At 47.0% G+C, this 23,161-nt stretch overlaps 1 protein-coding gene across 12 annotated transcripts in view; it reads right to left on the reverse strand.

Moving 5' to 3' along the window:
• The window catches only part of BBX (BBX high mobility group box domain containing), a 206,886-nt gene that overhangs the window by 36,791 nt on the left and 146,934 nt on the right, over positions 1-23,161 (reverse strand). For all 12 annotated transcript variants that reach the window (XM_038766028.1, XM_038766029.1, XM_038766022.1 and 9 more), the window contains 5 exons: positions 20,935-21,130; positions 18,730-18,797; positions 10,039-10,119; positions 7,543-7,623; positions 2,086-2,166 (listed from right to left, as the gene is read on the reverse strand). In XM_038766028.1, the coding sequence (XP_038621956.1) occupies positions 2,086-2,166; positions 7,543-7,623; positions 10,039-10,119; positions 18,730-18,797; positions 20,935-21,130 (507 nt within the window). The remainder of the gene's footprint in view (positions 1-2,085; positions 2,167-7,542; positions 7,624-10,038; positions 10,120-18,729; positions 18,798-20,934; positions 21,131-23,161) is intronic.

Genomic DNA, 23,161 nt, shown 5'->3' on the forward strand with positions numbered 1-23,161 from the left:
CATCCATCACAGACCCAGTGGCACTGCGGGATGCGGAATTATCAGGGTATGTACTCAAAGAAGCAGTTTCCTTTTTCCCCAAATGACGGAGTTGACCTTTCACACTGTGTGCGAAACATTCCACATAACTGCATGGTTCTTTGTAGTCCTTGGTATCCCTTGGGACTGAGAGTTCCCTAGGGGCAAGAGTGTTTCTTAGGGGGAGAGTGACTCTCTAATGCCTCCTATTTTCACTTAAGAGCAAGCACTTGCTCTGCCATCCACTTGGTCAGATGTTTTGGAAAAACACTTCATTTCCTCTGCTGCCACTCCACGGGGAACTGTGGGCCATTGAAGGTGCATCTCCTCAAGAGGCCTTCCCTGACTAAGCCCTCATTTTCTCTTCCCCCACTCCCTTCTGTGTCGCCCTTGCACTCGGATTTGCTCCCTTTATTCACCCCTCCCTCAGCCCCATGGCACTTACATCCGTAATTTGTTTTTATATTAAGGTCCGTTCCCCCTCTAGAGTCACTGTGAGCAGGGGCCGTGTCTACCAACTCTCTTATACTTATATACTGTACTCTTCCCAACACTTAGTACAGTGCTCTGTACACAGTAAGTGCTCAATAAATATGATTGATTGATTGTCTGACTGCTCCTCACCTCCCTTCTGGTTCCGAGGCCCTCTTCTAGTCAGTCAATCGTATTTATTGAGTGTTTACTGTTTGCAGAGCACTGTCCAAAGCGTTTGGGAAAGTACAATATAATGACGACACATTCCCTGCCCACAATGAGGTTGGGTTACCATGCACTGACCCATGCTAGTGAATGCAACCATTGGCCTCTGGGCCTTATTGCCCATTAGGCCCAGTGACAACTGAGGCTCCTTCCTTAAATCCTCCATCTACCCCCAAGTCAGTTGGCTATTTCACATGTGCTCCTCTGACACTGCCTTTCCACTGGGCCAGATCGCGAAGTTTCTAAAATAGGTGAAATCTGGAAGCCAATTCCATAATTGTTTGAGCGTTACACATTGGCCACACGTTTTCCTCCTCATCCAAGGATCCTGGCGGTGACTCGAGAGGAGGATTCGGAGAAGAAGAGGGAAAGGAGGAGGCTTTAGTGTGTTGTGGATGATCTGGCTTTTTCATCTGGCCCTAGCCTCGGTGACTACTCCCAGATATTTCTTCCACGGGAAAAGTGGCCAGTGGCCAGAGACAGCCTTTCAAAGGGTACTAGCCAGAATAGCTGCCCAGAGAGAAGAGGGGAATCTAGTCTGCAAGTCAGCCACTCCTAGGCAGCCACTCAATCGTATTTATTGAGCACTCACTATGTGCATACGACTGTACTGAGCTCTTGGGAGACCACAATATAACACAATCCCTGCCCACAGTGAGCTAAACAGTCTAGCTACAGCCCCTACTCCTGAATCTCACTGACAGAAAATTCTTATGAGAAGCAGCGTGGCTCAATGGAAAGAGCCCGAGCTTTGGAGTCAGAGGTCATGGGTTCAAATCCCGGCTCCGCCAATTGTCAGCTGTGTGACTTTGGGCAAGTCACTTCGATTCTCTGGGCCTCAGTTCCCTCATCTGTAAAATGGGGATTAAGATGGTGAGCCCCCCGTGGGACAACCTGATTACCTTGTAACCTCCCCAGTGCTCAGAACAGTGCTTTGCATATAGTAAGCACTTAATAAATGCATTATTATTATTACTCAAATCTACTTGATATTCACTCCAACCCTACAGCATATATGGACATATCTTTCAATTATATTATACATTACTTATTGATTCATATTAATGTCTGTCTCCCCGTCTAGCTCGTAAACTCGTTACGGGCAGGAAATGTGTCTGCTACTTCCATTGTACCGTACTTTCCCAAGTGCTCTGCAAAATGCTCTGCACCTAGTAAGCACTCAATAAATACCACTGGTTGAAATCCCTTTGGCTGGAAAGGATCAAGGCTACACTGAAACACCTATGAAAGATCAGACTGGATCTTACCTTGGCAGGTGAGGACAATTGATTACATTTCCATTTTTTACAAAGAATGAACTTTCCCCTGGCCTTCTGGGGTTAGGGTAAGAGCTCTGGGCACCCTTACCTCTGCTAGCTGGAAGAGAGCAGACTTTCCACAGCGCTTTGTATTCTCAGGACCACCCAGCTGTGAAGTGTTCGAGGAGATCTGCAGGTAAAACAGTTTGCAAGAAGGCTGTTACAAAGTAGAAGTTTTTCCTCTAGGCAACTATAAAATGGGAAGTCATTCTCAGTTTCCCCTCAGACTTAGAAATGCGAGACCAATGTGGTACAGGGACTGTGTCCAACCCCATTAATTCGTATCTACCCCAGTGCTTGACACACAGTGGGCGCCTAACAAATGCCGTAATAACAACAATAATCAATCAATCAATCGTATTTATTGAGCACTTACTGTGTGCAGAGCACTGTACTAAGCGCTTGGGAAGTACAAGTTGGCAACATATAGAGACAGTCCCTATCCAACAGTGGGCTCACAGTCTAAAAGGGGGAGACAGAGAACAAAACCAAACATACTAACAAAATAAAATAAAATAAAATAAATAGAATAGAAGAATAATAATAATGATATTCTCTCGGGCACTCAGTGAGCACCCACCCACTTTCTCTCCCATTACCCAGCATGAGAGGCAGCATGGCCTAATGGAAAGAACATGGACATGACAGTGGATCAAAGAGCCTGTGATAAATGAAGTCCGGTAGCCTCAAGCACCACCCCAACCCGGGGCCATATGAAAAGAAGCAGCCGTGATTTCACGTCCGTTATTTTACAACCGCATTCTACGGCGGAGGACACTGAAGCCCAGAGAGGTTAAGGGCTTCGACAAGGTCATACAGCAGATCAGAGTTGGTACAAGAATTCAGACTGTGGGCAATTCACTTAACTTCTCTGTGCCTCAGTTACCTCATCTGTAAAATGAGGATTGAGACTGTGAGCCCCATGTGCAGCAGAGAATGTGTCCAACCCGATTTGCTTGTATTCACCCCAAGGCTTAGTTCAGTGACTTGCACATAGTAAGTGCTTAACAAATACCATATTTATTATTATTATCTCATCCCCAAGAACCAAACACTTTTTTATTCCACAGTTTTTCATGCTTGCCTCTACTTTGCAATTTCCCAGTCTTCCCAGTAAAGAGATCAATGATTGAACTGCTTTGAAATTCATTCAATCATATTTATTGAGCACTTACCGTGTGCAGAGCACTGTACTAAGCGCTTGGGAAGTACAAGTCGGCAACATATAGAGACGGTCCCTATCCAATGTTTGGATGTAAATGCTGACTAAATGGAAGTGTTAAACTCTCTTCACACTCTTTTAGACTGTGAGCCCACTGTTGGGTAGGGACTGTCTCTATATGTTGCCAATTTGTACTTCCCAAGCGCTTAGTACAGTGCTCTGCACATAGTAAGCGCTCAATAAATACGATTGATGATGATGAAGTGTTAAAGCCATCTAGCCAATCAAACCTGGAGTGAAAACCACGTTACAATAAATTTGACTCGGCTCAATTTATTTTTAAAAAGGGAAGAGGAAAACCTGTAGCTTTTGTAGAACACAATGTCGAGCTTTTAGTCACAAATTTCAATACTCTTCCAAATTACACACGTGGGCTTGCATGTATTACAATGGACATGAACATCTTGTGCAGACCCTTGTTTTAACTTTGAAATCTTAATGGAGCGGTGGCAATTTTCTATCCACTTGATTCTTAATTCATTTATTGGCTAAACAAGAAAGGTACCCTATGAGCCGTTTCAATTTGCTAAAATAACCAGAAAGACAATGTTTCCCCAGGGACCCGTTGGGAGCCTGAGAGAATAAGGCAGAAGGTGTCAACAACGGAAGATGAACGTGGTCAATCGGAAGGGAGCTGGCCTTTCTCACTGAATGGGAGGAATTTAATATTCAATTACAACTCCAGGTGAAGCGTGGAGAGTTATACAGACTCTTTAACATGCTGGGTGCTCCTTACTGAAGTTGGGATGGATTCATCGCAGTGACTCTCAGCCACTATCTTCAGCTTGTTTTAGTTTATTTATTTTTTTTAGTGGCGTTCGTTAAGAGCTTACGATGTGCCATGCACTGTACTAAATGCTGGGGTTGATACAAGCTAATCAGGTTGGACAGAGTTCCTGACTCACAAGGGGCTCACGGTCTGAATCTCCATTTAACAGATGAGGGAACTGAGGCCCAGTGAAGTAACTTGCCCAAGGTCACACAGCAGACATGTCAGGGAATCAGGATTAGAACCCAGGTCCTTCTGACTTCACAGGCCTGTGCTCTATGCACCAGGCCATGTAAGACCAAGTCCCTTGTTCACTTTTAAGTGTGAAGCAGCATGGAAAAGTGGAAACAGCTTGTTCCAGGGAGTAGGAAAAAATCTAGGCCCTAATCTCGGCTCTGCCACTTGTCTGCTGTGTGACTGTGGGCAAGTCACTTCATCATCAATCATATTTATTGAGCGCTTACTATGTGCAGAGCACTGTACTTCACTTCTCTGTGCTTCAATTACCTCACCTGAAAAATGGGGATTAAGACTGTGAGCCCCATTTGAGCAGGGACTGTGTCCTATCTGATTACCTTTTATCTACCCTGGTGCTTAGAGCAGTGCCTGGCACATAGTAAGCGCTTAGCAAATACCATTAAAAAAAATGAAAGGACCCTTCAAAATTAGGGTCATGGAGTGTCAGGGGAAGTGGAAAGCCAAACCAGGCACTTCAGTGATCATACTTCCAAAGCTAAGGTCGATTCACAGCTCACCAGCTGACACCCCCCTGGTTTCGGGGAAAGCACACTGGCTTCTTTGTGAAGAAAAGCCTGGGTTCAAAACCGGGCTTTTGTGGACGCCAGATCTCCTCGCCGGGGTTGCGGGGTGGGGAAAGGGAGGGTTGTTCCTTTCACAGTCTGTCTGATCCCTTCCTGCAGGGATGGGAATTCAGAGAAAGGAGGCAGGAGGGACAACCAGCCGGAATGAAAAGCCAGCTGGGAGCATCTCCAAGAATACCCTGGGCCCTGCTGTTTACGCCACACTGCTGAGGGATTCAATAGGAAATCATTAGTGCCACTGCATTTGTATGCGTGTGTGGAGTGTATAAGTGCATATGAGAGCATGCATGTGTGTGTGTGTGTGTGTGTGTGTGTGTGTGTGTGTGTGTGTGTGTGTGTGTGTGTGGTGGGAACTGCCTGCTGTATCCTCTGACATACTATCTGCTATCAGATGCAGGCACAGGGGACAAATACGCAGACACACAGACATACACGTATGTAAGAATGCAAAAGTATTCTTGCCAAGGGCGCTGACACAGCCACCCCCCTGAAAACAAGAGACCTTGGTAGTTCTTGAGAGCAGAGAGAAACAGAGAGAGACAGAGGCCCCCGGGGGTCTTTCCTATCATTCTTTCCACTGCGCTCTGGACACCCTACAAAGTTCCCTTAGGAAGAGTTCCTTTAATCACTCCAACACTGCCCATTTCCCAGACACATTTCGGGAGAGACTTAAGATGTTTCGGACTGTGGGGGTGCATAGGAGTGGCCTAGTGGAAAGAGCCTGGGCCTAGGAGTAAGAAGGACCTGGGTTCTAATCCTGGCTTCACCACTTGCCCGCAAAGTGACCCTGGACAAGTCACTTGACTTCTCTGGACCTCAGTTCCCTCATCTGCAAATGCAGATTAAGACTGTGTGAGCCCTATGTGGGATGGGGAGTGTGCCTAACCCAATTTGCTTGAATCTGCCCCAGTGCAAAGCTTGGAACAAAGTAAGCACTTGAAAACAATTATTATTATTATTCATTCTATTGTATTTTATTGCGCACACACTGAGTGCAGAGCATTGTAGTAAGCACTCAGGAAAGTACAGTATAACAAATTATTATTATTATTACTACTATTCTGGATGCAGCAGGCAGCAGGGTTGTGGTGGTTTCATCGGGGAGGAGACGGAGGTTTGGTCATGGGCCTCCTGCCATTCTCTTTGTCTCACGAGTGAAAAAGTGATTTGAGAACGGCCTGTGAGTCTTCTAGTCGTGGCCTGGGTTTTCATGGTTGGCAGCGAGGGGGTCCCTTCAGTAGGCATCCAGTGATTTTTTTATGGTATTCGTTAAGCATTTACTATGTGGCAGGCACTGTACTATGTGCTGGGGTCGATACAAGCTAACCTGGTTGGGCACAGTCCACATCCCACAGGGGGCTCAGAGGTTTAATTCCCATTGTCCAGAGCAGGGAACCAAGGGACAGTTAAGCAACTTGCCCAAGGTCACCCAGCAGACAAGAGGTGGAGCTGGGATTAGAATAATACTAATAATAATAATAATTGTGATACTTGTGCCAGGCACTGTGCTAAGTGCTGGGGTGGATACAGTCCCTGTCCCACATAAGGCTCGCAGGCTCAAACCGCATTTTACAGATGAGGGAACTGAGGCCCAGAAAAGTGAAGTGACAGGCTCAAGATCACACAGCAGTCAAATGGTGGAGCTGGGATTAGAAACCAGGTCCTTCTGACTCTCAGCCCTGGGCTCCATCCACTAGGCCACACTGATAGAAGCAGCATGGCTCAGTGGGAAAGAGCCTGGGCTTTGGAGTCGGAGGTCATGGGTTCAAATCCAGGCTCTACCAATTGTCAGCTGTGTGACTTTGGGCAAGTCACTTAGCTTCTCTGTGCCTCAGTTACCTCGTCTGTAAAATGGGGATTAATACAGTGAGCCCCCCGTGGGATAACCTGATCACCTTGTAAGCTCCTCAGTGCTTAGAACAGTGCTTTGCACATAGGAAGCGCTTAATAAATGCCATTATTATTATTATTATTATTCCCCAGGGGCTTTAGGCAGGTGAGGAATGAGGTGAGTGGAATTTGGGGGGCTCAGCCTGGCGGGGGCTGGAGGGAAGGGTGGTGAGGGAGGGGGAAGAACCAGCCCATTGGGTCCAGCTCGGGGAAGCCCAGCCCAGGGAGGCCCAGCCTTGTTGGGGGTGACAGAGAGGGGACATCAGACTTCTAGTGGCCCAGCTGGGGTCCAGAAGGCTGGACAAGGTTTCCACAATCAGCAGCAACTAGAAGCCAATGCAGACCTCAGTTAATGATAATAATGATGATAATAATAATAACTGTATTTGTTGAGTGCTTACTATGTGCCAAGCACTGTTTTAAACACTGGGGTAGATACAAGGTAATCAAATTGGACCCAATCCCTGTCCCACATGGGGCTCTCAGTCTCAGTGAGGGAAATGGGGCACTGAGAAGTGAAGTGACTGGCCCAAGGTCACAAAGCGGACATGAGGCAGAGCTGGGATTAGAACCCATGTCCTCTGACTCCCAAGCCCACAAGCTTTCCATTAGGCCATGCTGCTTTCCTCCAGTGTCCCATGGGCGCCGAGGGTCCATCACTCACATGGACGTCCCCCAAGGCCTCCTGTTGGGGCAAGCCCGTGTCCTTCCCCTGCCTTGTCTGCTGATGCTCGGAACGGCCCGACGGGCCTTCACATGCACACGCGTGTGCGCTCGTGACTGGCACGGTAGCACACACCGTACCTCTGCAAACTGGAACAGGGTGGAGTCCTCCCGCGCCTTGACATTCTCGGGGACACTGGGATGGGATGCGCTGGACGATATCTGGGAGGAAACAGAGACTGTTTAGATTCAAGGGTCTCCCTTCACGCTCTCACCAGTAGCAGGTCCCCAGACCCATTTTTCTTATTTTAAATGGTATCTATTAAGCGCTTACTATGTGTCAAACACCGTTCTAAGCTCTGGGATAGTTGGGTAGGTTAATTAGGTTGGACACAGTCCCTGCTCTTCTTGGGTCTCACAGTCTAAGGTGGGGGAGAACAGGAGAACTGAGGCCCAGAGAAGTGAAATGACACGCCCACGGTCACACAGCCAGCAACTGGCAGAACCCAGATTCATTCATTCATTCATTCATTCAATCGTATTTATTGAGCATTTAAAGCTAGGGGCTTGGGAGAGTACAATATAACAATAAACAGACACATTCCCTGCCCATAACGAGCTTCCAGTCTACAGGAGGATTAGAACCCAGGTCTTTTGATTCCCAGGCCCATGCACTTCCCATTAGGCCATGCTGCTTCTCTGTGCTTTTTCTGCCAATGGGTGTTCTGCCTGGGTTGAACCACGTAGTACATTGCCCGCATAGTAAGCGCTTAAAAAATGCCATTAAAAAAAAAAAAAAATCACCAGACTCCCACTGAAGGGGTCCTCCGGCCGCCAACCCCCAAAACCCAAGAAACATCTAGAGGACCCACAGGCCGTTCTCAGATCACTTCTCTTCACCTGGGAGACAAAGAACACGGCAAGCGGCCCATGACCAATCCTCCGTCTCATCCCCGATGAAAGCGGACCCAGTGTTTCCCACACAGTCGGACCGCCGGTTTCTCGAGGGACCGGTAACGGGAGACTAGCTGGGATTTCTGAGCCTCAAGGAGAGGAAATGAAACAAACGCTACCAGCGGGAGCTTGGAGAACAATCAATCAATAACATTTATTGAGCGCTTACTGTGTGCAGAGCACTGTACTAAGCGCTTGGGAAGTACAAGTTGGCAACAAGCTGCTTCGGCTTTTCCGTCCTCCGGGGGAAGCTGGCAGAGCCACCGTTTTAATAAACAGGGGCTGAGGAGGCCGCGGTCACCTCCCTAACTCCCGGACTGCGGGATCTGTTGAGCGTTTCCTGGGTGCTGAGCGCTGAATTGAGCCCGATTATAAGGTTGCAGAGAATCAGAGTAAGAGTGGAACTTAATCCCTGTTTCATAAAAGACGAAGCAGGCAAAGAGAAGTTAAGAGACTTGTGCTCTAGACTGTAAACTCGTTGTGGGCAGGGAACGAGTCCAACAAATTATATCGTACCCTCCCAAGAGCTTAGTACAGTGCGCTACACACAGTAAGGGCTCAATAAATATCACTGAATGATTGATTTAATCCTCAATTTGCCATCTATCAATGGTATGTACTGAATGCTTACTGCAGACTAAGTGTTTGGGAGAATACAATATAACACAGTCGACAGATGAAGTAACTTTGGCGCAGAGAAGTGACTTGCCCAAGGTCTCATATCAGGACGTGAGGTAGTGCTGAGGTAGATACAAGATATTCAGATTGGACACAATTCCTGTCCCATGTGTCAGTCTTAATCCCCATTTTACAGATGAGGTAACCGAGGCCCAGGGAAGTCAAGTGACTTGCCCAAGGTCACACAGAAGACAAGTGGTGGAGATGGGATTGGGACCTAGGTCCTTCTGCCTCCCAAGCCATGCTCTACCCACTAGGCCATGCCGCTTCTCTTCCCAGCCCTTAGTACAGTGCTCTGCACACAGTAAGCGCTCAATAAATACGACTGAATGACTGAATGAATGGAAATGTAGTAAGCACTTAACAAATATCATAATTATTATTATTCTTATCAAAGTAGTGTGTGGGGGGCAGTGGTTTGTGGCACCCAATATGAATCACCTTGAACCCCGTTTGCCACCTCACACTCATACGTCAAAGGATTCAAGCGTCCAGGTCCGACTGACCCAAAGGAAAATGTGAGGAAGTAATAATAATAATAATGGCATTTATTAAGTGCTTACTATGTGCAAAGCACTGTTCTAAGCGCTGGGGGGGGGGGGGGGAACAAGGTGATCAGCTTGTCCCACGTGGGGCTCACAGTCTTAATCCCCATTTTCCAGATGAGGTAACTGAGGCCCAGAGAAGTGTTGGGTAGGGACTGTCTCTATATGTTGCCAACTTGTCCTTCCCAAGCGCTTAGTACAGTGCTCTGCACACAGTAAGTACTCAATAAATACGATTGATTGATTGATTAAGTGACTTGCCCAAGAGTCACACAGCTGACAAGTGGCGGAGCCGGGATTTGAACCCACGACCTCTGACTCCAAAGCCCATGCTCTTTCCCCTGAGCCACGCTGCTTCTCTAAGTAGTGTGGGCCTGCTTGGACATTATGGACGTCCGCCCCGAGTCTAAGCCTGCTGACCGCAGCTCCGCCCTCGGGCCGCGGGGGCCCGGGATCTCACCTCGGCAAACTGAAACAGCGGCGATTTACGGCAGGATCCCACGGGGTCGGAGGCTTCGGACCGGCAGGTGCCCGAGGAAACCTGAAACAGAGGGCGGAGGGTGAAGCTTAGACTGTAAGGTCACTGTGGGCAGGGAATGTGCCTGTTGATTGTTGTACTGCCCTCTCCCATGCACTCAGTACAGTGCTCTGCACACAGTAAGTGCTCAATAAATGCCATTGACTGACTGACCATTTTAAATGATAGTGGTCTTAGATCGTCCTGAAAGGCCAATCCTACCCTGCCTCTTTTTAGGCTATTTCTTAAGCAACTGCTATGCGTCAAGCACTGTTCTAAGCACTGGGGTAGATGCAAGTGAATCAGGTCAGACACAGTCCCTGTCTCACACAGGGCTCACAGTCTGAATCCCTGTGACCAGGATTCATACTTTGGCCAAGCCTCAAGCTTAGCGCACTAACTCTAGGAGATCTGGCTTCTGGCTTCTTCCCCTCTGCCTACAAACATGCCCACGTCTCCCCCATCCTAAAAAAACCATCCCTTGACCCCAGGGCCCCCTCCAGTGATCGCCCCATCTCCCTCCTACCCTTCCTTTCCAAACTCCTCAAATTCTACCTCGAATTCCTCTCCTCCAACTCTCCCCTAGACCCACTCCAAACTGGCTTCCGTCCCCTCCACTTCACAGAAACCGCGCTCTCAAAGGTCGATGACCTCCTTCTTGCCAAATCCAACGGCTCCTACTCCATCCTAATCCTCCTCGACCTCTCAGCTGCCTTTGACACTGTGGACCACCCCCTTCTCCTTAACACGTTATCCAACCTTGGCTTCACTGACTCCATCCTCTCCTGGTTCTCTTCTTATCTCTCTGGCCATTCATTCTCAATCTCCTTCACGTCCCCTAACTGTAGGGATTCCTCAAGTGTCAGTTTTCAGTCCCCTTCTATTTTCCATCTATACTCACTCCCTTGGTGAACTCATTCGCTCCAACAACTTCAACATAGATCATCTCTGTGCAGATGACACCCAAATCTAAATCTCCTCCCCTGTTCTCTCTCCCTCCCTCCAGGCTCGCCTCTCCTCCTGCCTTCAGGACATCTCTACTTGGATGTCCTCCTGCCAACTAAAACTCAACATGTCCAAGACAGAGCTCCTTATCTTCCCTCCCAAACCCTGTCTTCTCCCTTACTTTCCCATCACTGTGGATGGCACAACCATCCTTCCTGTCCTCCAAGCTCTGCTCTCTCATTCACTCCACATACCCAATCCATCACCAAACCCTGCCGGTCTCACCTTCACAACATCGCTATGATCCGCTCCTTCATCTCAATCTCAATTTGCCATGGGGAATAACTACAATTCACTGCATGGGAATGAATAAATATAAGTGTATTCCTCCCGAAAGGGAAGTTCAAATCTCCTCGTGGAATAAGTTTTGCATGGCTCAGCCTTTCTAACTTTGTTCTCTCACTGTCATTCATTCAATCACACAACTGTACTTACTGAGTGCTTACTGTGTGCAGAGCACTGTACTAAGCACTTGGGAGAGTACAATACAACAATAAACAGGCACATTCCCTGCCCATAATGAGCTTACAATCTAAAGGGGGGGAGACAAGACATTAAAACAAATAAAGAAAATTACAGATATGTATACAAGTGCTTGAATCTGTCCCCGCTTGTGACTGCTGACAATACCCAACTTGCAAATAATAATAATTATGGTATTTGTTAAGTGCTTACTATGTACCAAGCACTGTTCTAAGCACTGGTGTAGATACAAGGTAATCACGTTGGACACAGTCCCTGTCCCACAAGGGGCTCACAGTCACAATCCCCATTTTTCAGATGAGGTAACCGAGGCACAGAAAAGTGAAGAGACTTGTCCAGGATCATGTGAGCCCGTCGTTGGGTAGGGACTGTCTCTATATGTTGCCGACTTGTAATAATAATAATAACAGCATTTATTAAGCACTTACTATGTGCAAAGCACTGTTCTAAGCGCTGGAGAGGTTACAAGGTGACCAGGTTGTCCCACGGGGGGCTCACAGTCTTAATCCCTATTTTACAGATGAGGTAGCACTTGGTACAGTGCTTTGCACACAGTAAGCGCTCAATACGATTTAATGAATGAATGAAGTGGCGGAGCTGGGATTAGAGCTCAAGTCCTCTGACTCCCGAGGCCTCTGTTCTTTCCACCAGGCCACCCTGCCTTTGGAGGTTTGCAAAAGTTTATGTGCGCTAGTTGAACAAACAAGTGGAGTCCAGACACAAGCTTAAAACCAAATGGCAAAATAAGGATCGTTAGAGTGGACACCTCAGAGTCTAAAATGCAAATGTTTCTGCAGCTGAATCCTCTTTAGTCAAAGACAGGTTTCCCTGGCTCTGCAAGAGGTCATTTAAGGCCCCTGAGGTTCGAACGTCGCCCATGATTTTGTCCGCTGTCCACTTGGGTGGCCGGCTTCGGCTTCCAAGACTGGGCCCCCGTGGCAAAATCTCCCTCTCTCACCGGAACTCAAAGCCAAGCCCGCGTCCGCTAAAAACTCTCTCCTCTTGGAACCAATAACATTTATTGAGCGCTTACTGTGTGCAGAGCACTGTACTAAGCGCTTGGGAAGTACAAGATGGCAACATATAGAGACAGTCCCTACCCAACAGTGGGCTCACAGTCTAAAAGGGGGAGACAGAGAACAAAACCAAACATACTAACAAAATAAAATAAATAGAATAGATATGCACAAGTAAAATAAATAGAGTAATAAATATGTACATACATATATACAGGTGCTGTGGGGAAGGGAAGGAGGTAAGATGGGGGGATGGAGAGGGGGACGAGGGGGAGAGGAAGGAAAGGGCTCAGTCTGGGAAGGCCTCCTGGAGGAGGTGAGCTCTCAGTAGGGCCTTGAAGGGAGGAAGAGAGCTAGCTTGGCGGATGGGCAGAGGGAGGGCATTCCAGGCCCGGGGGATGACGTGGGCCGGGGTCGATGGCGGGACAGGCCAGAACGAGGCCCGGTGAGGAGATTAACGGCAGAGGAGCAGAGGGTGCGGGCTGGGCTGGAGAAGGAGAGAAGGGAGGTGAGGTAGGAGGGGGCGAGGTGATGGACACCTTTTAGACTGTGAGCCCACTGTTGGGTAGGGACTGTCTCTATATGTTGCCAATTTGTACGTCCCAAGCGCTTAGTACAGTGCTCTGCACATAGTAAGCGCTCAATAAATACGATTGATGATGATGATGATGATGATGATGGACAGCCTTGAAGCCCAGGGTGAGGAGTTTCTGCCTGATGTGCAGATTGATTGGTAGCCACTGGAGATTTTTGAGGAACAGGAAGAGGTGAGAGGAAAGTGAAAGAAAAGCGAGTCAGAGCTAAAGCAGCAGTGGGGATTCTGGAAATGAACAGCTTAGAACCACCAGAGGGGGCTGCAGGCCTGAGAAATAAAATTGCCAGGAATAAAGGGAAATCGAAGAATTCCCTTACAAACAGGTGTTATTTCTAGTCTACCCACCTTCCTTCACCCCGTTCTGCTCTACAATCTCTGGGGGTACCTTGTCTTCTAGAGCCCGGGCTTTGGAGTCAGAGGTCACGGGTTCAAACCCCGGCTCTGCCAACTGTCAGCTGTGTGACTTTGGGTAAGTCACTTCACTTCTCTGTGCCTCAGTTACCTCATCTGTAGAATGGGGATTAAGACTGTGAGCCCCCTGAGGGACAACCTGATCACCTTGTAACCTCCCCAGCGCTTAAGTGCACATAGTAAGCACTTAACAAATGCCATCATTATTGTTATTATTCTCCCACTATTCAGACCACTTGCGTTCATTCAATCTTTTTTCAGTCGTATTTATCGGGCGCTTACTGTGTGCAGAGCATTGCACTAAGCACTTGGGAGAATACAACAATAAACGGACATGTTCCCTGTCCACAATGACCACCACGTCCATTCTATCTCAAAGGTAGGCTTGGATTTTTTTTATGGTATTTGTTCAGCGTTTACTCTGTGCCAGGCACTGTACTAAGCAATGGAGTAGACAAGATCATCAGATTGGAACAAATCCATGTTCCACATGGGAGCTCACAGTCTTAATCCCCATTTTACAGATGAGATCACAGGCACAGAGAAGTTAAGTGACTTGCACGAGGTCACAGAGCAGACAATCACATTTATTGAGTGCTTTATGGGTGCAAAGCACTGTACTAAGTGCTTGGGAGAATAAGATATAACGAGAGTTAATGGCCATGTTCCCTGCTCACCACAAGCTGTGGCGGAGCCTGGCTAAATAAATGTTTTGCACGCTTTAAATCCTTCGTCCCACAGTGTTTACAACTGTGTCCGTAATTTATTTTAATGTCTGTCTCCCCTTCTATATCGTAAGCTCCTTGTGGGCAAGGAATTTGTCTACCAACTCCGTAATAGAGTACTCTCCTAATTGCTTAGTACAGTGCTCTGCACACAGAAAGCACTCAATACCCCTAGTTGATTGCTTGAAGTCAGGTGAAGAGAGATTTGGTCCCGACCCCGTGGCGGAGAGGGAGGGGCAAGCCTGATTTGTCCACCCCAGCGCTTAGTACGGTGCCAGGCGTACAGTAAGTGCTTAACAAATGCCACAGTTATTATTATTATTATTATTAAACATGTACCAAAGTCTGCAATTCATTCTATTGTATTTATTGAGCGCTTACTGCGTGCAAAGCAATCTCAGTAGGAGTTGGAGATAATTACGGAATAACCCCATATGATTCCTGCTGGTTAGCGCTCAGAAGACACGGGCTAGCATTCATCAGGTCTGACCACGAGGGAGTCACGTCAGGAGAGCGTTCTAACAACCGACAGGAGGATGTCCCAGGCAGGGAGAGGTCTGACAGTCGGAAATGAGCTTGGCAGGGGATGTGTCTGTTTATTATTGCATTGTACTCTCCTAAGCGCTCAGTACAGTGCTCTGCACACACTAAGGGATCATTAAATATGACTGAATAAATGAAAGGCCCCAATGGCTCCAGAGACAGGAGAAGGTTCAAGCGGTCCGATCTATCAGCTCGTCGTGGGCGGGGAGCATACCTACCTACTCTATTCTCTTGGACTCTCCCAAGCGTTTAGTACAGTGTTTAGCCCACGTTTAGCCCAAGCGTTTAGCCCACGGTAAGCGTTCCATAAGTTCCGACGGTTGACTGATCTACCTTCTCCCTCGTTTCAGCCCACCACCTTCCCAGCTACTCTCCGTCTTTGCCAGGGCACGTTTAGAGCAGGGCTCCCAGAGTGAGGATTTAATTGCCACTTAATGAGACGGTCAAAAGATGTTAAACGAACCTCTCAGAGAGATCCGAGGATTAACACCCGAGCCTCCGCGGCAGGGTTTCGCATCTGCGTTAATCCTGCAGAGAGGCTCCAGATGACTTAACCGAGCCCGCGTGAATTCACTCTTAAGGAATGTAAAACAGGTGTCTACCAACTCTGTTATACTGTACTCTCCCAAGCGCTTAGTAATAATCATCATTATCATTATCATCATCATGGCATTCGTTAAACACTATATGCCAAGCACTGTTCCAAGCACTGGAGTAGATATAAGGTGATCAGGTTGTCCCAAGTGGGGAATCACAGTCTTCACCCCCATTTTACAGATGAGGTAACTGAGGCACGGAGAAGTGAAGTGATTTGCCCACAGTCACACAGCTGACAAGTGGAGGAGCTGGGATTAGAACCCATGACTTCTGACTTGCAAGCCCATGCTCTTTCCACTAAGCCACAAACTCTGCACACACAGTAAGCGCTCGAAAAATACAACTGATGGATTGAAATCCGATTTACTGACAGCTTATTGGGTGACTCTGGCCATGACATTTAACTTCTCTGTGATTCAATTTCCCCAGCTGACAAGTGGGGATTGAATACCTAGTCTCCTTCCCACATAATAATAATATTGCATAATTGCGGTACTGTAAGCAAGGCACTGTACTAAGTGCTACAGTAGATACGAGCAAATCGGGTTGGACACAGTCGCTGCCCCACGTGGGGCTCACAGTCTCAATCCCCATTTTACAGATTTAAACTGTGAGCCTCACATGGGACAAAGACTGTGTCCAACCTGATTAACTTGTATCTACCCCAGTGTTTATAACAGTGCTTGACATATAGTAAGCACTTAATATAATAATAATAATAATGAGACAAAAGCCCTCTTTTGGTTTATTTGGTTGTTTACAGGCTTGTAATTTCCTGTTCTCTGCCAAGTGCGGAGTTTGATCGGATGAGGCCTCAGGCTTCGAGTTCTCAGCATTTGAAAGAGCAGGATTTCTCCGCTGAAAACTTCCGCGCACAGACACTCTCCGAGGCAGCAGCCACGGGGATTAGCTGGGCTGCGACTCCTCTGCCTCGATAAAGGGATAGGATTTCCTCCACGGCCACCCAGGCCGAAACTCACAGAGAGCCATGGGGCTGACCAGTGGGAATACCCTCGGCCCCAGAACAAAGGGAGCGGGAAAAATTCCACACCGGTCGTCTTTCTTGGGCACCACCTCCACCGGCCCACCAAAATCCAAAACTAAAAACAATTTACAAGTCACCTTGGCTGCATGAGGAGAAAAGGACCTTTTAGGTCACGGGAGTCCAACCTTCCTTGGTATTTTAAGGGATAAAAGTATTCTGTCCCAAAGGACTGGTTTTCTTAATGTTTGGCTGGAAGCAGGAACGGATCAGAAAACAGAAACTCAGAGCTGACGGTGCCCTCTTCCCCTCTCTCCCTGACACACCTACTTCCAAATTCCACCTTCTCCTCCTCCCCTTTCTCCATCACGCTCCTACTTCCCCACTCCCAAAATTCCTCTTAGAGGTGGAGAATTTCCTTAAGGGAATGAACGAATCACTGGACGTTGTGCGCCAGCAGTTCACACATACTTTCTGGACTGAGACAATTTTAAACACTTAGCCCAATCTTGCTCCCCAAAGCACTGACAAATGCAACTTGCTTCTTGACTAGTTGAGTTACAGTGTGGCCTAGTGGATAGAGCGCGGGCCTGGGATTCAGAAGGTCTGGGTTCTAATCCCAGCTCTGCCACTTTGCTGTGTGACCTTGGGCAAGTTGCGCCGCTTCTCTGGGCCTCAGTTACCTCATCTGTAAAATAGGGACTAAGATTGGTAGCCCTATGTGGGGCAGGGCTACCCCAGCACCTAGTACAGTGCCTGGCACATAGTAAGCACTTAACAAATACCATAAAAAATACATAAATACATGTACATGGAAAGTTACTTGGTACTTGAAGAAGGTGCCCTGGGATACTTCCTACCCAGAATAACTATTTCAAGTACCATGATGAGAACGACAACATAATGACAATAATGATAATACTACTGGAATTTAGAAATAATAATAATAATGATGGCATTTATTAAGCACTTACTATGTGCAAAGCACTGTTCTAAGTGCTGTGGAGGTTACAAGGTGATCAGCTTGTCCCACGGTGGGCTCACAGTTAATCCCCATTTTACAGTTGAGGTAACAGGCACAGAGAAGTTGAATGACTTGCCCAAAGTCACACAGCTGACAATTGGTGGAGTCGGGATTTGAACCCATGACCTCTGACTCCAAAACCCGTGCTCTTTCCACTGAGCCACGCTGCTTCTCATAATGCAGTCATCCAGGGGGATAGGATGAGTGCTTGGCTCAGCACGGTAGCTGTCTGGATGGAGAAGAAGGGGGCAGGTTCTAGAAATGTCGTGAAGGTGGAGCTGACCAGATTTCATGACAGATTGAGGGTGTGGGTTGAATTTGAGAGGCAAGTCGAGGATAATGCTGAGGTTTCAGGCTTGTGAGGAAGGGAGGATGGTGGTGCTGTCTACAGTGATAGGAAAGTCTTGGGGAGGAGAGCCAAGCACTGGGTTAAGCACTGGAGTACATAGATTGAACATGCTTTTCCACCACTTATCAGCTGAGTGATCTTGGAAGAGTCATTTAACTTCTCTATGCTTCATCTATAAAATGGGGACTAAGGCCGAGCCCTCTGTGGGACAGGGGCTATGTTCATCCCGATTATCCTGTAATTACCTCAGAGCTTAGTACAGTGCCTGGCGCATAGTAAGCACTTAACAAATAGCATTAAAACAAAACAAAAAAACACACACACACAGTCCCCGGCCATTATGAAGATCAGAGTTAAAGAGGGAGGGAGAACAAGTATTTGATTCCTACTTTATAGACAAGAAAATTGAAGCACAGAGTAGTAATACGACATGACCAAGATCACCCAGCGGGCAAGCGGTGAAGCCGGGTTGGGGAATCCTGATTCTCCAGGCTGTACTCTTTCCACTTCATTAAGTTGAAAGAGCAACCCAGCCCATAAGAAACAAAGCAGGGTGCTCAAGAAATAGGACACAAGTCCAACATATTTTTTATGGTATTTTGATAAATACTTCCTATATGCCAGGCACTGTATTAAGTGCTGGGGTAGATAGAAATTAAACAGGTTGGACACAGTCCACGTCCCACAGGGGGCTCAAAGTCTTCATCCTCATTTTCCACATGAGGTCACTGAGGTCCAGAGAAGTGAAGTGACTTGTCCAGTCACACAGCAGACAAGTGGCGGAGTCGGCTTTGTACCCAGTTCCTTCAAACTCCCGGGCCCTTGCCCTATCCACTAGGTAATGTTGCGTCCCCAAACGTTGCCTTTGAATGGAGCGATTGAGGCAGGAAAAGAAAGGACTCACCTCGTGTGCAGTCAGGGCGTGCTCCCCAGCTAAGAGTAGCATACTAAGACCTCCCATCTGGGTGGGATCTATGGAGAGAAAAAGAAAGACAGAAGGTCAGTTTCCTTGAAGAAAGCAGCGTCAAAGGCAGGGTCTTGGGATGCTGTCACACATGAGAGGTCCTGGGTGATCCTTAGACCTATCTGACAACTTAGAAAGCAGCGTGGCCTGGTGGATACAGCCCAGGCGTGGGAGTCAGACAGACCTGGGTTCTGATCCTGGCTCTGCCAACTGCTTGCCATATGACCTTGGGCAAGTCACTTAACAGATCCGTGCCTCGGTTTCCTCAACGGTAAAGTGGGGATTCAACACCTTTTCTCCTTCCAACTTGGACGGTAAGCCCCATGTGGGACAGGGACTGTGTCTGACCTAATTAATTTGTGTCTACCCCAGTGCTTAGAACAGTGTTGGACACATATTAAGCACTCAATAACATAAAAAAAAATCTTGCATACCGTTCAAGCTGAATTCCCCCCACTAGTTCTCTAAGGTAGATAGAAGATAATCAGGGCAGATCCAGTCCCTGTCCTACATGGGGCTCACACTCTAAGAGGGAGACAGAACAGATTCTGAACCCCCATTGTGCGGTTGAAGAAACGGAGGAGCAGAGAAGTGAAGTGACTTGCTCAAGGTCACACTGCAGACGGGTGGCAGAGCCGGAATTCGAACCCAGGTCCTCCTAACTCCCAGGCCCAGGCTTTATCCACTAGGCCACGTCTCATCCGCAGACTCTCTGTCAACTTAGTATCCTTGAACTCCTCTGATGCTGTCATTCAGCATCACTTGCCTTCAGACACCAAGGGATGGTAGCATTTAGACTGGAAGCCCCATGTCGGACAGGGACTGGGTTCAACCTGATTATCGTGTAGCTACCCCAGCGCTTAGTACAGTGCCTGGCACATAGTAAGCACTTAGCAAATACCATTAAAAAATAAATATTCAAGACCTATTCTCCTTCTTCCTTAGATTGTGGGATTGTGACTGCCCTTATTATCTTGTATCAACCCCAGCACTCAGTACAGTGCCTGACACATAGTAAGCACTTAAATACCATTAAAAAAGAAATATTCAAGGCCTGTTCTTTCTGCTTATACTGTGAGCCCCATGTGGGACAAGGACAGTGTTTGACCTGATTAACTTGTATCAGAGCTTAGAACAGTGCTTGGCATGTAGTAAGTGCTTAAAAACATGATAACGACAACAAGATGATAACAGTAATAATTAGAGTAATAAAAATAATAATAGTTTATCATCATCTTCGTCGTCATCTCAGGTCCACCAAGATCTGATCTGAGTCTAAGCCAGAGTGAACAAAGGCCCTCTGTGTTTAATAATGATGGTAGTGTTAAGTGCTTACTATGTGCCAGGCACTGTACTAAGCGCTGAGGTGGATACAAGCAAATCAAGTTGGACGCAGTCCCTGTATGGATTCACACTCTTAACCCTCATTTTTTACACGTGAGGTAACTGAGGCACAGAGAAGGGAAGTGACTTGTCCACGGTCACACAGGAGACAAGTGGATGAGCTAGGATTAGAACCCATGACCTTCTGACTCCTGGGCCCATGCTCTACATCACTACACCATGCTACTTAAGAGTCAACCTTCTGACGGAGAGAGGTAAAGGTGTTCTGTTATTCAATTCAATAATAGCCCCTTGGGACCTAGAGCTAAACCAGGGGCAAAAAAAGAAATCACAATTTCTTCAAGATGCATTATGCAGAGGAGCACTGTGGCCTAGTGGCTACAGCACAGGCCTTGGAGGCGGAAGGACCTGGGTTCTAGTCCTGGTTCTGCCCCCCGCCTGCTGTGTGACCTTGAGCGAGTCACTTCACTTCCCTGTGCCTCAGTTCCCTCACCTGTAAAATGGGGATTAAGAGAGTGAGCCCCATGTGGGACAGGGACCGTGGCCAACAGGATTCGATTATATTCATTCGTTCATTCACTCGTATGAATTGAGCGCTTACTGTGTGCAAAGCGCTTGGGAGAATATAATATAATGATGAACAGACACACTCCACAGCAGGCAAGTGGCCGAGTGGGATTAGAACCCAGGTCCTTTAACTGCCAGACCTGTGCTCTTTCCGCTAAACCACGCTGCTTCTTCGCTTTTCGTCTTTCCTGCTCTCCCCGCTCTGGGAGGGCGTTTATCGTCCGCTGGCCTTACCTGCCATCCCAAAATTGAGCTGAGGCATGTCTTCGGCCTTTGCTTTCTTGGGAGAGGAGAGATCCTTCACGGAGTCGGGCGGGCAGGTCCACAGCTTTTTTCGAGTTGTAACAGCAGGTGGTGAGGATTTCACAGGCTTGTTTGTGGTTGGACACCATTTGTAGCCAGGATTTGCTTTCATGAATGCATCCTTGTACTGAAATCCGGAAAAAAAGACTCTCATTGGGCTCTCGCTTAGAGCAAGAGGAGAAAACACTTCACTTCATCCTAAATTCCAACACCCTCATGCTTTCACTTATTTTCAGGGTATTTGTTAAGCACTTATTACGTGTCAAACCCTGTCCTAAACTCTGGAGTACATACAAGTTAACTAGGTCAGACACAGTCCCTGTCCTGCATGGGGCTCACTCACATTCTAAGTAGGAGGGAGAACAGGTATTTAATCCCCATTTTACAGTTGAGGAAACTGAGGCACAAAGAAGTGAAGTGACTGGCCCAAGGTTACATAGCAGACAAATGACGGAGGTGGGATTAGAACCCAGGTCCTCTGACTCCCAGACTCACACTCTATCCACCTGAGAACTGTGTGAGGCATTCAAGACTAGAAAAACCCAAGAGACTCCAACATTACGTAACTTGAAGTCCTTTCCTCTAATCATCATCATCAATCGTATTTATTGAGCGCTTACTATGTGCAGAGCACTGTACTAAGCGCTTGGGAAGTACAAACTGGCAACATATAGAGACAGTCCCTACCCAACAGTGGGCTCACAGTCTAAAAGGGGGAGACAGAGAACAAAACCAAACATACTAACAAAATAAAATAAATAGAATACATATGTACAAATAAAATAGAGTAATAAATATGTACAAACATATATACATATATACAGGTGCTGTGGGGAAGGGAAGGAGGTAAGATGGGGGAGATGGAGAGGGGGACGAGGGGGAGAGGAAGGAAGGGGCTCAGTCTGGGAATATATTTAATATATTTAATATATTAATATATTTAATATATTTAATATATTTGTTAAGTGCTTACTAAGTGTACTTATTTACCATACTAAGCACTGGGGTAAATACAAGTTAAACAGATTGAAAACAGTCCTTGTCCCACATAGGGCTCACAGTCTTAAGCCCCATTTTACAAAATGAGGTAACCAAGACACTGAGTAGTGAAGTGACTTGCCCCAGGTCACATAGCAGGCTTGTGGTGGAACTGGGATTAGAACTCAGGTCCTCTGACTCCCCTCTTTCCACTAAGCCATGATGCTTTACAGGCTGAATTGTTTAGTCTATTGAGTTTTACAAAGGCCAGCTCACACATATTTACCGATATGTACACAAGAATGTCTATAGAAACTCACAAACCCAACATGTTTCACACTTGTGGGTGTGTGTATGTAGACACCGACATTCAAATGCACACACATTCATAGCTCTGAATATGAATGTGTCCACAGGGACACACCGAGAACCATGAAATGTGTTGGATTCTTTATCTTCTCGTGTATGCTCACATAATTGAATGTTTACAAATTGATAACTGTGGTATTTATCGAGCACTAACTATGTACCAAATACTATACTAAGCACATAATGCAAGCAGAACAGACACAGTCCCTGTCCCTCACGGGGACAGTTTAAGGAAGAGGGAGAACAAGCATCTTTTCCCCACTTTTACTAATTTCGGCTCCTCCACTGTTTTGCTGTTTGACCTTGAGCATGTCACTTCCCTGTGCCTCAGTTACCTCATCTGCAAAACGGGGATAAGACCTTGAGCCCTAAGAGGGACAGGGACCGATTTCAACAGGAACTGTGTCCAATCCTGTAAATACCCCAGTGCTTAGTACAGTGCCTGGCATATAGTAAGCTCTTAAATACCAGTAAAAAAAAAGAAATAGAGGAATAAAAAGTTAAGTGACCTGCCTATGGTCACAGAGAAGGCCAGGGGCACATAATAATAATAATAATAATAATAATAATAATAACAATAATGATAATAATAATAATAATAATAATGGCATTTCTTAAGCGCTTACTATGTGCAAAGCACTGTTCTAAGCACTGGGGAGGTTACAAGGTGATCAGGTTGTCCCACCGGGGGCTCACAGTCTTAATCCCCATTTTCCAGATGAGGTAACTATGGCCCAGAGAAGTTAAGTGACTTGCCCAAAGTCACACAGTTGACAAGTGGTGGAGCTGGGATTTGAACCCATGACCTGTG

The sequence above is a fragment of the Tachyglossus aculeatus genome, chromosome 24 (genome assembly GCF_015852505.1).
Source record: "Tachyglossus aculeatus isolate mTacAcu1 chromosome 24, mTacAcu1.pri, whole genome shotgun sequence".
Lineage (NCBI taxonomy): Eukaryota > Metazoa > Chordata > Mammalia > Monotremata > Tachyglossidae > Tachyglossus > Tachyglossus aculeatus.